General features: G+C 40.3%; 1 protein-coding gene and 1 non-coding gene across 6 annotated transcripts in view; one reads left to right on the top strand and one right to left on the bottom strand.

Annotated features, from left to right (window-relative positions):
* Positions 1-15729, top strand: part of FNIP2 (folliculin interacting protein 2) — a 138679-nt gene that overhangs the window by 21835 nt on the left and 101115 nt on the right. Inside the window, exon 1 of one of the 5 annotated variants that reach the window (XM_055384768.2) lies at positions 14936-15729. The exons of 2 other annotated variants lie outside the window; for them this stretch is intronic. In XM_055384768.2, coding sequence (XP_055240743.2) covers positions 15554-15729 — 176 coding nt within the window. In that variant the 5' untranslated portion in view covers positions 14936-15553. Of the gene's footprint in view, positions 1-14935 lie in introns of those variants that run through there. 2 more of the 5 variants (XM_019025684.4, XM_031010218.3) reach the window with 2 other exon arrangements.
* LOC115934535 (U6 spliceosomal RNA) lies at positions 3863-3969 on the bottom strand. Its single transcript, XR_004070305.1, has one exon. It is a non-coding gene; the product is annotated as a U6 spliceosomal RNA (small nuclear RNA).

A 15729-nucleotide genomic window follows, 5' to 3' on the forward strand; every position in this document is an offset into this window, starting at 1 on the left:
AAATAAAATGTAAAATAAAATAAAATAATAAAAGTGATCAATAAAGGTTAGATGACTTAGGTGTCTAAGCTTAGTAGTATATACCTTTAATTTTCACTTTTTTTTTTCACTTAGCACTTTCTTGGATTTGTATCTTCTTATTTGGAGAGTTAGATGCTAAATACACATTTTAAAGTTGTTTTTATATTTGTGCTCATAATTTTTAAATTCTTGTCTTTCCATTTTGTTTGCAGGTGATTTTCCCAAAATAAATACCAGGCTATCATGATTAGAATTAAACAGTTTTCTGAAAACTTAACCTAATTTAATGGAATGGAGAGAGAGGGGTGAGGGTAACGAGGGAGGTGGAGGAGGGGGATAGCAATAAACGAGAAGGTGGAATTTTCTGATGGGAATTTGTGATTTCTCCCTCAACACTTTCAGGCAGTTTTGCTTCCAATCCCCTCTATAACTTCATTTTTATTTTTAGTGCCTACAGACACTCTAGTCTTTAGATGTTCCTTCTGCACTGAGAATCCTTTTTTTTTTTTTTCTTTTTCTTTTTGAGACAGAGTCTTGCTCTGTCACCCAGGCTGGAGTGCAATGGTGTGATCTCAGCTCACTGCAACCTCCACCTCCCAGGTTCAAGTGATTCTCCTGCCTCAGCCTCCTGAGTAGCTGGGATTACAGGCACCTGCCACCATGCCTGGGGCTAAGTTTTGTATTTTTAGTAGGGGTTTCTCCTTGTTGGCCAGGCTGGTCTCAAACTCCTGACCTCACGTGATCCACTTGCCTCAGCCTCCCAAAGTGCTGGGATTACAGGCATGAGCCACTGCACCCAGCCTGCACTGAGAATCCTAAGAGAATTTTCATGTTGGTATGTTTGTAATACCAGAAATGTTACCAGTTATAACCAGCTACTGTTGATGTGCAAGAAATTCTATTTTGGAAGGCCAAAACAGAGGATAATGCCTCCCTGCCCAGACAGTCTGATAAGAATGTCAGTAATGCCCTCTGTGTTTCGTTTCCCGTGTGTTCTCTACATTCGGCATTCTGCAGTCTGAGGGTTATATACATCAGTAATCTTGAGTGCAAGCATGACACATATAGAATACTTGAAAATAGGTAAAACATGGTGGTAGGGGCAGCTGATAGCAGGAAAACTGTCCTTAGGGGATAACAGACAATGAGATCCAGAGAGTGGTGATCTGGAGAAATTAGCCGGGCATAGTGGTGCACACCTGTGGTCCCAGCTACTTGGTAAGCTGAGGCAGGAGGATTGCTTGAGCCTAGGAGGTTGAAGGTACAGTGAGCCGTGATTGCACCACTGCACTCCAGCCTGGGAGACAGAGCAAGACGCTGTCTACACACACACACACACACACACACACACACACACACACACACACACACACCAGGTGCTAAGTACAGTCCTCATTATTTGCAGATTCCTTATTAGTAAATTCACCTACTTACCAAAATTTGTAACCCCAAAATCAATACTCTCGGCACTTTCATGGTCACTCATGGACATATGCAGAGTGGCAAAATATTTGAGTCACTTTACACGCATGTTCCCAGCTGAAGTCAAACAGGGTAACCCTCTGCTGTCCTGTGTCAGCTCTTCTATAAACAAGTGTCCTTTTCACAGTGAATTTAGTGCTTTTTTTTTTTTTTTTTGCTGCTTCTTGGTAATGTCACTCTTTAGCCCCCACGTATAGTGCTGGAGTGCTGTCTAGTGGTCCTACTGTAAGAAGCTGTGATGTGCGTTACAAAGACAGTGTCTTTAGGTAAGCTTTGTTCAGGCATGAGTTAATAGTGCTGTTGGCTATGAGTTCAGCGTTAATGAAGCAACAATATGCATGAAATAGGTTATCTTTCAACAGAAACACATATACACTATAAACCAAGGTATGTATTAATCTGTTGATGAAAATGTTGTAATCAGCGGCTTTCAGGAACCTAACCCTTTATTTCCCCCTAGAAGCAGTGGTTCGGTATTCACTAATTCAGTGTTCATGGTGACTTTATACAACATAACTGCTTCACAGAATGAGAATGGGCTGCACAGTAGAAGCCCTCTGCAGCACTCCACAGCCTTAGAATGGAGAAGGTAAATGGGTGGCTTCATCCTAGAATGAGTTTTGGAGGCCAGTCTGATTGAAGGATAGAATGAGGTAGGGAATTAAAGTGATGACTTATTGGCTTTGAAAGATAAAGAGGTGAAGTCAGGATGGGTTTGATAAAGGAAGTTATCAAGGGACTGGAAGATTGTATGAAGTCAGAGGGCAGGCCTGCAGGGAATAATTACAGCTGCAAGGATCAGAGGGTATAGTCAAAGTCTTGCTGGAAAATGGGGGAAGGTAGAAATGAGGGCAATTAAAGAAGGCAGAGAACAACACATTTGTTTTTGGATAGACCATTCATGGGAACTTTGAGCTCTAGGGAGTGATATAGGGATACTTAGGTCAGAGGACCCAGAGTGCTGATAAAGACAATTGGAGTGTGCCTACAAGGTGTAGCTGTCTGTGCAAATTTCCAGAAATTCCAAGAACCCTGAGACATGATCTAGGAATCCTAAATGTCCAGATGTGAAAGCAGGTATAAACAGGCCTATGCAAAGTGTCACATGAGTGGCAGGTTCTTGACTACACAGAATACAGTGTACTTTTTCAGTTACAGGACCCACAGCATTTTACCATGGAAAGATGTAGATAAAGAATCAAGATTTGTTTACCGATTAGGTTTAGGGAGAGGAGGGAAGGACAGGAGTGACTAGTCAAGAGTTGTTCCAGTTTGACTAATTGCTATAAGATGCTTTTTGTTCTACAGAGTTTGATGGATATTTTACTTCCAGAGTTGTCTTTGTTATATCATAATTCTTCAGTTTTCAGTTCCCTTATCATGTGATTTTTGTTATTATGACATTTAAGATTGGCGAATGAGCATACTTATGGTTTGGTAAATAGAGGTAATGATTCCTCTCAGTTCTGTTTGCATGGGGGTTGTGGAGCTAGGTCAGCTTCCTCCTGACTGTCTTTGAAGTTTCACTGACAATTCTGGACACTCAGATTCCAGCTTTCCAAGCTTTCCTATTGGCCACTGGGTTAGGTTTCATACTACTTCTATTGGTTGCTGTGATGGGGTTTGTAAATGGAATGGAGGCAAATCATGCTTGTACCCTACTATTGTCATTTATGTGAAGAGTTGTTTAGAACTACGCTGCCCAGTTCAGTAAACACCAGCCACATGTCTAGTCAGCCCTTGAAATGTGGCTAGCCTGAATTGAGACATTCTCTAAGTATAAAATTCACGTTGGATTTTGAAGACCTAGAATGAAATAAAGAATGTGAAATATTCTGTGAGAAAGTTAATAATTTTAATATTGATAACATGTTGAATTAAGATTTTGTATATGTTGGATTAAACAAAATACTAAAATTCATTTCACTTGTTTTTTGTTTGTTTGTGGGTCCTGCTCTGTGGCCCAGGCTGGAGTGCAGTGGTGTAATCATGGCTCACTGCAGCCTTGACCTCCTGGGCTCAAGCAATCCTCCGGCCTCAGCCTCCCAAGCAGCTGGGACTACAAGTGTGCCACCATGCCAGGCTAATTAAAAAAAATTTTTTTTTGTAGACACAGGGTCTCCCTATGTTGCCCAGGCTGGTCTTGAACTCCTGAACTCAAGTGATCCTCCCAAGTGAGCCTCGGCCTCCCAAAGTACTGGGATCACAGGTGTGAGCCACCGCATCCAGCCCCCACATGTATTTTTCTTTTATGTTTTTTAAGTTCTAGGGTACATATGCAGGATGTGCAGGTTTGTTCATAGGTGAATGTGTGCCATGGTGCTTTGCTGCACCTATCAACCCATCACCTAGGTATTAAAAAAATATGGAACACTTCATGAATTTGCGTGTCATCCTTGTGCAGAGGCCCTGCTAATCTTCTCTGTTTCATTCCAATTTTAGTACATGTGCTGCCAAAGTGAGCACCTCACGTGTTTCTTATTGCAGTTTTAAATATGGGTACTAGAACATTTAAAATTATATTTGTGGCTTATATTATCTTTCTGTTGAACAGCACTGTCTCTTTGAGTTATTTTTTGGATTTCCACGGAATAATTTGAAAATGATTGTATTAAATGATATACTTCTAAAGAAAATTCTTGGGTCCAGTTACGTTAATCCTCTCGAAGTTGTTAGTATACCTGAATGTATCCCTTATAAATAAAAGGATTACTGTCATAAGTACTAAACACCCCTCTGCTAAGAGAAGTTTATTCATTTTCCTTGGAAATTTCTCTATCATAAATAAAATGAAGTCAACATTTATGACAGTTCTACTGGATGGAATATAACTGAATCCCTTTAAGAATTGGTATCAGGGTTAGCATTAGCTTGGATTTTGGACTAATCAAATGCAGTCATATTTTTAAATGTGCAATTCTTTCTCAAAGGAGCATTTGAATCTATGTCACATTGAGCCGTGGTATAATGAGGTTTTGTTGTCCCTGAGAGAGTGACTATTTTCAGAACTTAGGTGAATAGCTATTTGCAAGGCAGCCTTAGTAAATATGACAGAAAAGAGGTTCATTTAAAAGCAGCTAGTTTAGGAACCACTTACTAACTGCCTGCTCTCTGCTCAGTGTTAGTATTAACTGCACAAGCAAAACACAAAAGAAATTAAAGGTGTGGTCTATGTCCTCGAAGTTCATCCTCTGGCTCAGGGATTCCTAACTGACATCTACATTCTGATGTATCTGATGAGATGTAAAGAGAGATTAATACCTTTATAATAGCAGCTAAAGCACTAAACTTTGAAAATTATTTATTAAAAGTCGCAGATCCAAAGTTACTTGAGGAAACACCACTTCCACACATGTTCTGTTACGGGAATTGTGCATGGCTTGCAGGTATTCTTCCCTAAACCAGGGGTCCCCAACTCCTAAGCCACAGACCAGCCACACAGAGCAGCGGGCAAGGGAGCGAAGCTTCATCTGTATTTACAGCTGATCCCCATCGCGGATGTTACCGCCTGAACTCCGCCTCCTGTCAGATCAGCAGCGGCATTAGATTCTCACAGGAGCACGAACCCTATCGTGAACTGCGCATGCGAGTGATCTAGGTTGCGCGCTCCTCATGAGAATCTAATGCCTGATGACCTGAGGTGCAACAGTTTCATCCCGAAACCATCCCCCACCCCCAGTCCATGGAAAAATTGTCTTCCACGAAGCCAGTCCCTGGTCCTGGAAAAGGTTGGGGACCGCTGCCCTAAACCGTGGTTGGTGGCAGTGTGTAGACTCGGTGACTGTTGTTCCAAGGTATAGCCAAGGGGAAAGTTGAACCATAGTTGTAGTTGGGGAGGTTCTGAGCTACAAGAAAGGTAGAGAATCCTTCAGAGGCATTGTTTATAGAGTCCATTCTATCTTCCTATTACAAATATTGAAACGTTTTCGGAAAGGGACCATTTGGGAAGTTTTTATAGAGCAAATGGCCCTTGGTTTGGGTCCTAAAAGAATTTAGAGGATTCAGCTTGTAAAGTTAAATGAGGGGTACTTTAGAAGGGGAAATTGATGTGACTGAGGATATGTGGGGTGTTGAAAGGGGATTTATGAGTGGAAGAGAGAATACCTTATATTAATTTGAAAGATAATTGTTCCACAGATATAATTTTCTAACTGTTGTGCTAATTTGTTCTAGAGCTTATTGTTCCCAAGGAACTTTGTGATGAGTCTATCTCAGAGTGTTTAATTGCCTGGAGCTTCCAGAGAATTGGCTATGTTTTTGGGGGAGGGAAGATGGGGTGGGAAGGTGATTGACCTTCTTGGGTAAAATCATTATTTGCCAGGTATCATTGTGGCCAAAGTTATTTATCTTGGCTTCATGTTGTATAAATACAGTGCAATCATCTATGAGCTTAGCAACTCAAATAGGACAGTGAGTACTTTTGGGCTTGTGTATATAAAAATTAACACGTTGCATTTGTCTAGAATTTTATAGTTTTTCAAAGGGATTTTCAAATGCTCACATTTAACATCTCCAACAATTCTTGTCTATTTATGGATAAGGAAACTGAGGCCCAGAGAGTCTAGTGTCTTTCCCCAAAGTCACGTAGGTAGTGGATGACTAGGCCAGAACTAGACTTAACTCTTGCCTTCTCGTCCAAGGTTCTGTTCCCTGGTATGACACCCTCTCTCAGCAGGGACCCTGCTGACAGTGACTACGCGCTGGTGGCTGGCGTCTCCTGAGTTCCTTGTACTCAGCCTGATCATGAGGAACTGACTCAGAGAAATGAGAGTCTGCTGATTCAGAGCTGAATATCCTTTCCCAGTCTTTCATTTCCCAGCTTTCTTTTCTCCTAAATTGATTTCTGTCAGCTGCCAAGCAGCTGTCTTAGTTGTCATAGCTATTAGAACTCTTAGAGCACTTTAAGAGTCTTTCTGACTTAATTTACTAGCAATGAATGTATTGCATGAGAAACCTTTAATTATAGCTATATTTTGGGTAGGTATCACTATTTTTGCCTGTCAAACCAAAACTGAAGGAGAACTGTCACTAACTTAACCTCTACATAGATTTCCTTTAATAATTCTCATTAACTTTGTTATTCTGTTATACACATTGACTTCCATTGAATGGATTTGTAGCAGGCCAAGAATGAGTGAGATACCAGTACGAAGGCTATTACGATAGTCCTGGCAAAACACTGGGCTTTGCTGGGCGTGGTGCCTCACACCTATAATCTTAGCGCCTTGGGAGGCTGAGACGGGCAGATTGCTTGAGCCTAGGAGTTTGAGACTAGCCTGGGCAACATGGTGAGACCCCATGTCTACAAAAAACACGAACATTAGCCAGGTATGGTGGCGTTTGCCTGTAGTCCCAGCTACTCAGGAGGCTGAGGTGGGAGGATTGTTCGAGCCTAGAGGTCGAGGCTGCAGTGAGGTGTGATCTTACCACTGCACTCTAGCCTGGGTGTCAGAGCAAGACCCTGTCTCAAAACAAAACAAAACAAAACAAACAAAAAAACCCCAAATCCACCAGGCTTCGATTAGGGTGGTGGCAGTGGAATTTGTGATGGAAGCTGCCATCTCTCCACTGGCATGAGTCAAGAGGGAGCCAGGAGTGCCACAGGCTCCAGAGAAAACTTCTTGCCCAGCCTTCCTATCACTAGTGTTGAGAGAAGAGAGGGGCTTCTGGCAAGACCTTCTCCCACACCACTGGGAGACCTGTTACTCCATCACCACATCTGCTTTGAGACTGTTGGCACACTAATTTCATTTTCCTCTTTATCCTGTTTACAACTATTTACACTGACAGCCTTTAAAACACCAAGGCTTCTAGGTTTTTTTGTTTTTATTTAAATTTTTGTTGTTGTTGTTTTTTAGAGACAGGATGTTGCCCTGTCACTCAAGCCAAAGTGCAGTGGTGTGATTATAGCTCACCGCAGCCTCAAACTCCTGGGCTCAAATGATCCTCCCACCCCAGCCTCTTGAGTAGTTAGCATTACACGCACGCACCACCATGCCTGATTACTTTTAAATTTCTTACAGAGACAGGGTCTTGCTATGTTGCCTAGGGAGCTCTCAAACTCTTAAACTCAAGTGATCCTCCCACCTCGGCCTCCCAAAGTGCTGGGATTACAGGCATGAGCTACCACACCTGGCCCTTCTCGATTTTTTCTTAATCCAAGTCTTTACTCTCCATATATAAGAGATGGATAATTAGATAAGTTTCCCTCCCACTGAATATTCCCTATTGCTTACCCTTCCCCTGCTTCATCTTCTGCTATAGCACTCACCATTTGTTTTGGCACACTGAATATTTTTCTGAATTATTGATTTTCTTCTGCCACTATCATGTAAACTTCATAAAGGTGGCAGGGATTTGGTTCATGTATCATCAGCATCCTAACAGGGTCTGGCACATGAAATGTTTGAAAAGATGAAGTGAGTGGAGTTTTAAGTCTTTAGATAGCACATTTTAAAAGTGAGTTCATAAATTATTCTACAAAAGCAATGAAATGCCTTTATAAACTGGAAGAATGTCAGATGTTCTTTGTTTTGTTTAATCCCATTTGGTGGCTTGTGTAATTATAACATAGATTAATGAATAACTCTTAGTAATTCCAAAATTACCCTAATGGCAATAATATGTATTTGTATGATGCCATTTACAGTAGCCTGAATGAATTTTTTATTCCTCTGTGAGATAAATAGTTGTATCTCAATGTTGTAAATGTTAAAAATTATAAATGCTTAAAAATGTTGTAAATGTAAGAGAGAAGCCTATTCACAAAAACATTCCTCTCCAGGAAAACAGAGACCAGTCTAGTGTGAGACATAGGTGTGTAGTTGGTTAGAGCAAGGCATATGAGAAGGTACAGAATGATGAGAACGTTTTACCTTCATGCTCATGAGGTGGCTAAAGTGTCAGTAGTAGTTTTGGGCATGTGAGCTGCTGCTTCTCAATACTGACAGCATTTTAGGGGACTGGACTTTGTACAGCTCTGCATTGCCTGCTGAGGAATCCAGGCATCAGCAACAGAAAGTTCCAAAGCATTAACAGAAGATTTAATTATGTTATAGCTGTACATCCAAACGGAAGGGAGCTGGAGATAGCCAAGAGTTCTCTGCTAGGTGTTTTTCAGACATGCTTCTCATGAATTAAATAATTTTAGTCCTCATGTGGAGATTGGGAGCACTGAAAAGTGGCACTGCCATAGAGCAGTTTTCTGTGATGAAGTAGGTAGAGTAAGCAACTGTGTTACATAAGAATTTCTGCAGCAACTCTTCCAGACACCTTCTACCTTACTTGATAACAGAGTGTCCTGATCACATGATTTTCAGAGAATGAGAGATCTGTGAATGATTGCTGAGATGATGGCCCCAACCCAGTAGCTCAGCTTCCAACTTCTTAAGCAGCTCTAGACTACTGAGGTCCAAATGCTAGGACCTCAGTAGGTCCTAGGTCCAAATGCTAGTGACAACCTGGCTCAAAATCAAAGTTAAACTTTAAAAGTTATGTAATATTTTGTTGCTGATGTGTTTCTAACTTTTGGCAGTCTTCAAAACATAATCTCATAGCTGCTATTAATTTCAGGGGAATTAATGATTATATGATTATAATTTAATCATGGGGATGGGTTGTAAAAATCATACATAAGGAAAATAGGTTGTAGATTGAGTTCTGATATTGGACCTTTAAACAAAAAAGTCATGAAAGTCTTTATCCAAATTGCTGGTTATCTCCCTGATTCTAGAAAGGTTGAATCATTTTACCGAGACAAATAGATATGCAGTGCCTTTTCTTGTGGGTGGAGAGTTACACTGCTGGCCTGACCTGGCCACCTCTTTTTGGTGTTAAAGTTTAGATATGAAGTAGTTACAAACACAGCTTTATTGTAGCTCTTCTGGGCCGCTGTTTCGTTTATCAGGTTGGGGATTTCCTGGAGCCTTAACTTTCTTTTCCTTATCTCTGTGTTGTCTGGATGCTGGTACCTGGTCAGATAGCCTTTCGGTAGCACTTGTTCAAAAAAACGTATAATATGTGTACTTTAAAAATTCCTCTCATTGTTATGTATATTGCATTGCTGCTTGATACTACACAAAGTTTCCAAATAAAGGGAAATTGTGGAGCTTTGTTTAGATACTTTAAGAGGGTAATGGCTACGGCTATATACTTTTGCTGGTTTTTATAAATATTAATGATAGCAATTATGTTGAAGGAAAAATTGTGTGAGTCAAATTGCGCCCTTCCAGGGTGAGTGCTTTGCTTTTCCTTTCAGCTGTCAGAAATTGTTTTGCCTCTGACGATTCTCTTAAAATAAAGCTTGCAGAATTATTACAGATTAAGGAAATCAAGTGAACATTAATGGCAAGAATTTTTTTAAAGAATAGTTTTTCCCATTGTTTGTAAATAATACATGCCTATTATTAGAAAATTCAAAAATATAAAAGAATTTTTAAAAAGTATCCTGATCGTGGCTGCTCAAAAGCATTCTGATATTGTTTTTCTATGCTTTCTTTTTTCTGTTTTAGTTTTATAAAACTTTTTCTACATTTAGTTTTATAAAAGCATACTTGTTATCAAACTGCATATACAATTTTTATCGTATTCTTTTTATTTAACATAAGAATTTTCTATGTTTCACAGATTTTATGAAGATGTGCCACTCATTCATTGATTCTTTCAGTTATTGGGTGCCTTCTCTCTGTGCTCTGGGTGCCAAATGCTTTGCTCTTTAAAGTATGGAGACATGGGAGTAGAAAATAATCTAGATTATAATTAGGAACTGCACATCTTCCTGAGTTTCCGTGTAACTTTGATCTGGATCTGAAAGTTAAATTATTTCCCAGGTAGTTCCACATTTTAAGTCAAAACAATAATACTCATTGATTTTTATTGTATATTTAAGCTAACTTTGTATGGATTAAAAAAAAAAATCACTCTGCCTAGGAGTCTGTCCCTAGCTGAAGTGCTGGACTGGGAGTGGAGGGCAGAGCAGAATCCTGGGGAGGCGGTAGGGGCCGGTGTGCTTGGCTTCTGCACAGGAATTGTTTACAGGGGTGAGTGAGTAGGGCAGGGTTCATGGCAAGGTGTCCGACAAGATAGTTAGTCACTCACAAAGCACATGACTTGGGCCTTGTCCTCAGAGGACTGAATTAGTGAGAATCTAAACATTCTAGGTGGCACGGAATTTGAGATGTAGAAGAAAGAATTTGACTTATCAGTCAGTGATATCCAATTGCCTCCTCCTTAGCCCCTTCCCAGATCTGTCCCAGTGGTCAGGCGCAGACGTGGTATGAGAATGAGCAGGGTGGGCCTGCTCGTGAGCAAGGATGCCTGGATTTAAGGCCTGGCTCTGCCACTGACAAACTGTGTACCTTGGGCCGGTTCCTTAACCTTCCTGTGCTTCATTCTCCTCATCTGTTAAGAGAAGATATTACTACTGCCTACTTCCTATGGTTAAATGAAACACATAGAACGATGCTTGGCACATAAAAGAGCACTCAGTGGATCTAACTAACTACCAGTATTTTCTACCCTATATGACTGAATTTGACATATTGACAAATTTCCTTAGCGCTGAGCTCGTCAGATGAGTTTAGATGGCATTAGGGTAGGTATGTTATTGTTTGATTGCACACTGAACTGGTCTTGTGAGGATGGCCTGCTGCTTAGCTAGCTATTAGGAACTATCCATGGTCATGTTTCTGAAAACAGCCAAGTATTGACAGACTTGGTTCCGATCCTGGATCTGTCTCCAAAGCCCATTCCCCTAAAGTAGACTGCTTCAAAAAACTTGCACACCCCCGTACCTTAATCTACTGGCTGTAGGCTAAGAGGAGGACCTATTTTGTTTTTAATAAGCTTTGATTGAATTATAATATACAAAACAGTGTACATATTCGGGTTGCTGTGTGTTCACAGTACCAGCACTGGGATCAAGAAACAGCATCCCATAACCTTTTTGTGTATTTCTGGGGACCGTGCTTCGAAGTCTCTGGTAGAAAGATTTGTGATCATTTGTTCTTGTGCAAGGAGAAGGCATTATGGAAGATAGGGAATTACCCGGATAAAGAGGAGGATCATTTATGATGCTGTGGATCTTAAACCTCCCCCACTCCCTCCCGTCCTGTATTTATTTCTCCTTTTTTTCTCATTAATGTAATGTGAATATCAGAGAAAGAGGGATTCTTTTTTTTTTTCCTTTCAAGATTGGACATACTGAGAGGAGAAAGATTCATTATTGCAAGATTCATTAAATGAGAATAATCAGAATGGACTTTTTAGGGAGCTGTATTAAGTCTTAGATTTTTCTCCTCCAAGCTACGTTTCTCAGTTGTTGCTTCTGAGTTAATTTTTCATTACGTATCATGATCACTGCTTTTCATCATTTGAAGAATGTGAGGTCAAGGAATTACAGAAATGCATGAATACTTACCTAGAAACTTTCATGACTTTAATTCTCCCAACTCTAAATTAGGCATGGGAATGGGCTTTTTCTCAGGTGTCAAATCTTGGATTGGAGGTGGGTCCTGGCAGCACTGCATCCGAAGGTTTTGGAGAGGAGTCTGGGCATCACAGGAGACAATGTGATTGTTCAGAGATTTTGGCCACGGGGAAAAGAGGTTGGACTTGTGTCTTGAGTACCAGATATTTGTCTTTGGTGATCTAAATGATACTGTGCTATTTATTGATTCTTAAACTTGGCACTCTTCTGTAGGACCACTTAATACCTGGTACATGAGATTGGAAACAGTACAAATAGCAGCTTTAAAAAATTGAAGTAGTAGTCTGCCTTCCTTACATATACCACATGGATTCATCATGCTTTCATACTTCTGTGGTCCTCCCTTCCAGTGTCTTAGAAAGTTCATCAGTGTTGTGAAAGTAGCAGTGGTGGCAACAGCAGTTCCAGTCAACAAGCTATTGAACCGCATGTGGAATGTGGGAGTCTAGTCAGTGATTGCAGACACTTTTGTAAATGTGTAAACTTTGGATAACCCAAATTATCTTCTATGATACATGGATGAACTGTAGAAAGGAAATAGATAACTTGGCCATGTGTAGGGTTACAAATAGGGTGGATGATAAATTGTAATATGCATAGTGTTTAATATGTAAGAGCAGGCACCCAGCATGATAATGAATAACAATGTGAATACCTCTCTAAGTGTGTGATTACATTTTAGGAAAGAGAAGATCGAGAAAAAAGGAGATTGGATTGAGGGAGAGAACAGACTCTTAAGCATAAAAGATCTACACATACCTCCTCTTAGTTACTCTCTGAGTTGCTCTAATGTCTCAGAAGAGTGGTTGTGATGATACAATTATGCTTTTTCCACTTACTGAAGAAATTTTAGAGCTCCTATTTAAACATAAGGAAATTTGAAGTCATATAGAGACATCCCCTTTAACATATAATAGTTGTGGTTTTTTCATTTCTACCCTATTACATTTTATCAGATTTTGAACTGTGGAATTAAGGCTTATTAGTTGGGTAACAGAGGAAATGGCATTTTCACTTTTAAAAAAATCTAAAAATCCTTTCTATTAAGATATCATGTTGGTCTCACTGATTGGAGTGATCACAAGATATTAAAAGCCTCTATGGGAGCTTTTGCTGTAGTAAATGAGGGAAAGGGAGAAATGGAGTGTGAGTGTATAAGCACCCTCCTGATCAGACTGTATGCATCTGACTATCAAAGAAGCACACTGCTTGTTACAGTTAGATTCATATCATAGTTTTTGTTTTGTTTTGTTTTGTTTTTAGATGGAGTCTCGCTGTGTTGCTCAGGCTGGAGTGCAGTGGCACGATCTCAGCTCGCTGCAACCTCTGCCTCCTGAGTTCAAGAGATTCTCCTGCCTCAGCCTCTGAGTAGCTGGGACTATAGGCATCCACCACCACACCTGGCTAATTTTTTTGTATTTTTTTAGTAGAGACGGGGTTTCACCATGTTGGTCAGGCTGGTCTCAAACTCCTGACCTCAAATGATCCGTCCATCTCAGCCTCCCAAAATGCTGGGATTATAGGTGTGAGCCACCGCACCTGGCCCATATCATAGTTTTAATGCAAATATTTAGTGTTATTAAACCAATCAGAAAGTATCTGTTGGACATCTACCACGGATAAAACCTGCATGAGGTGCAAAAATGAATGTCAAGACCCAGACTAATATGCAAATAATTTATAATCTAGTTAGGATCGTAAGAGATGTATTATACACTTTTTTTTTTTTTTTTTTTTTTTGGACACAGGGTCTCTGTCTGTTGTCCAGGCTGGAGTGCAGTGGTGCGGTCATAGCTGACTGCAGTCCTGAACTACTGAGCTAAGTGATCCTCTCACCTCAGCTTCCTGAGTAGCTGGGACTACAGGCGCATGCCACTACTCCTGGCTCATTTTCTAATTTTTTGTAGAGATGAGGTCTTGCTATGTTGCCCAGGCTGGTCTTTAAATCCTGCTTCAAGTAGTCCTCTCGCCTTGGCCTCTCAAAGCACTGCGATTATAGGCTTGATCTATAGTAGTTTTTATAGTGCTTGTATAAGTAATCTTTTGGTTCTCTGTTAAAAAGAGAAAGTGACTTTAAAGGCAGTTTATGGGAAGAAAGAACTCATGATCAGTGGCCATGTCAGTTAAGTTCTAAGCTCAAAATGTGTTCTTCTTGGAGAAAGGAATTCATTTTCTCCTAATCTGGTTTTATCTTGATACTATCAATTTAGCATGTGCCACAGAGAATTCAAGTTGTCATACGTGTGTTGCAATTTTTATTTCTCAGGAGAGGGTGAATTTCAGCTATTTTTTGAGCTCATTTTGAAGGAATTTTAGGGATTATATATATATAAGATTGTCTTAAGGTAATTGAAGGCCCTGCCATGACATTAGTTTTTCTCACACTCATGGAGTGAAATATGTGGATACCGTATATTAAAAGTAATGGCAAAAACCGCAATTACTTTTGCACCAACCTGGTACAAAGGTACATTTAAAAATTGCTGAAGCCAAAGGACCAGACAGGAGTTCATCAGGTTTTAGGAATCCATTAATGTTTTCTTCACCAAATTCCAGGACTAAGAAAAGGAAAAGAATTGGGGCAATCCCTTGTAGTTTTGTATGTAAAGATTTGACCTGTATTCCAGGGATCTTGATTTTTATTTCTAATAAAAGATAAATATTTTCTTCGTGAACCCACAGAATCATATTGATTCTGTAGCATTGTTCTCCTTTTTCAGATGATGAATATTAGTGTCAGAAGTCAAAATTGAGCTGCTTTTGTCCTCAGGTTGGGCTTTCTCATTTGAATATGCCTAGGAATTCAGTGCAAGAGTTCTGAGGGTTTATGGCTGCTCCTTATCATTTTTTTCTTGTATTAAAGCAAGGATATATCCCTAATCTGTGTCCCACCTCCCCTTGTCATCTATACATTAAGTCCTACATTTGGCTGTTGTGGGTAACCATCCCTCACTTGCTGTGGGTAGAATTTTGCAAGATTGCAGAGTAAGACCTGTCAGCTGACACTGGCTCACATGAGAGCCATTAAGAGGGTGGTGTGGCCAATGTCAGAACAACCTTGCAGCTGAAGGCAAGTCACTGCATTGCCCAGAGCCATATGAACAGGTCTTGTGACCAATTAATTGACTACTACATAATCTCCAGCTAGGGTGCACAGATGGAGTGAGTCAGTCCAAGCTGCTCAACCTGTTAAATGTCTTTTCTTTGCTAACTGGAGTATAAGCTTAGGAACAAAAGTAGGACTTGTCTATGTTTGTAATGGGATTGCAGACAGCGTGTTTTGTAATGTGATAGATGGATCTGACTTCCTAAATTATCGGCAGGCTTAATTTACGTAACAAATGAATGTTCCACCTTTTTTTTTTTTTTTAAACCTTTGAAAGGGGAAATTAGTACACTGCTGTCAAGTAGCTTTTCTCACATACTGTATAGGGAGTGAAATGATTGTTTAGAACTGCTGGTCATTACAGAATATTCCTCACATAACAAAGGAACTTCAGGATTTGTCTCCAAGTCCATGTTTATGGTCAGGATAAACCGGAAGAACATTAAACCGTTCAGGAGATGTGCGGCGGCACAGCGAACACCACAAACCAGCCAGAGAGCTGGCAAGACTCTGCCAGATGTGTGAGTGATGCTGTTCCTGGTGCTGGGAGGATTTACAGGGCGCTTTTATGCACAAAGATTAAAAAACACACCGGAGTAGACAGGAGCACTGACCACACGGAACTCGACAACAG

The sequence above is a fragment of the Gorilla gorilla genome, chromosome 3 (genome assembly GCF_029281585.2).
Source record: "Gorilla gorilla gorilla isolate KB3781 chromosome 3, NHGRI_mGorGor1-v2.1_pri, whole genome shotgun sequence".
In the NCBI taxonomy this organism is placed as follows: domain Eukaryota; kingdom Metazoa; phylum Chordata; class Mammalia; order Primates; family Hominidae; genus Gorilla; species Gorilla gorilla.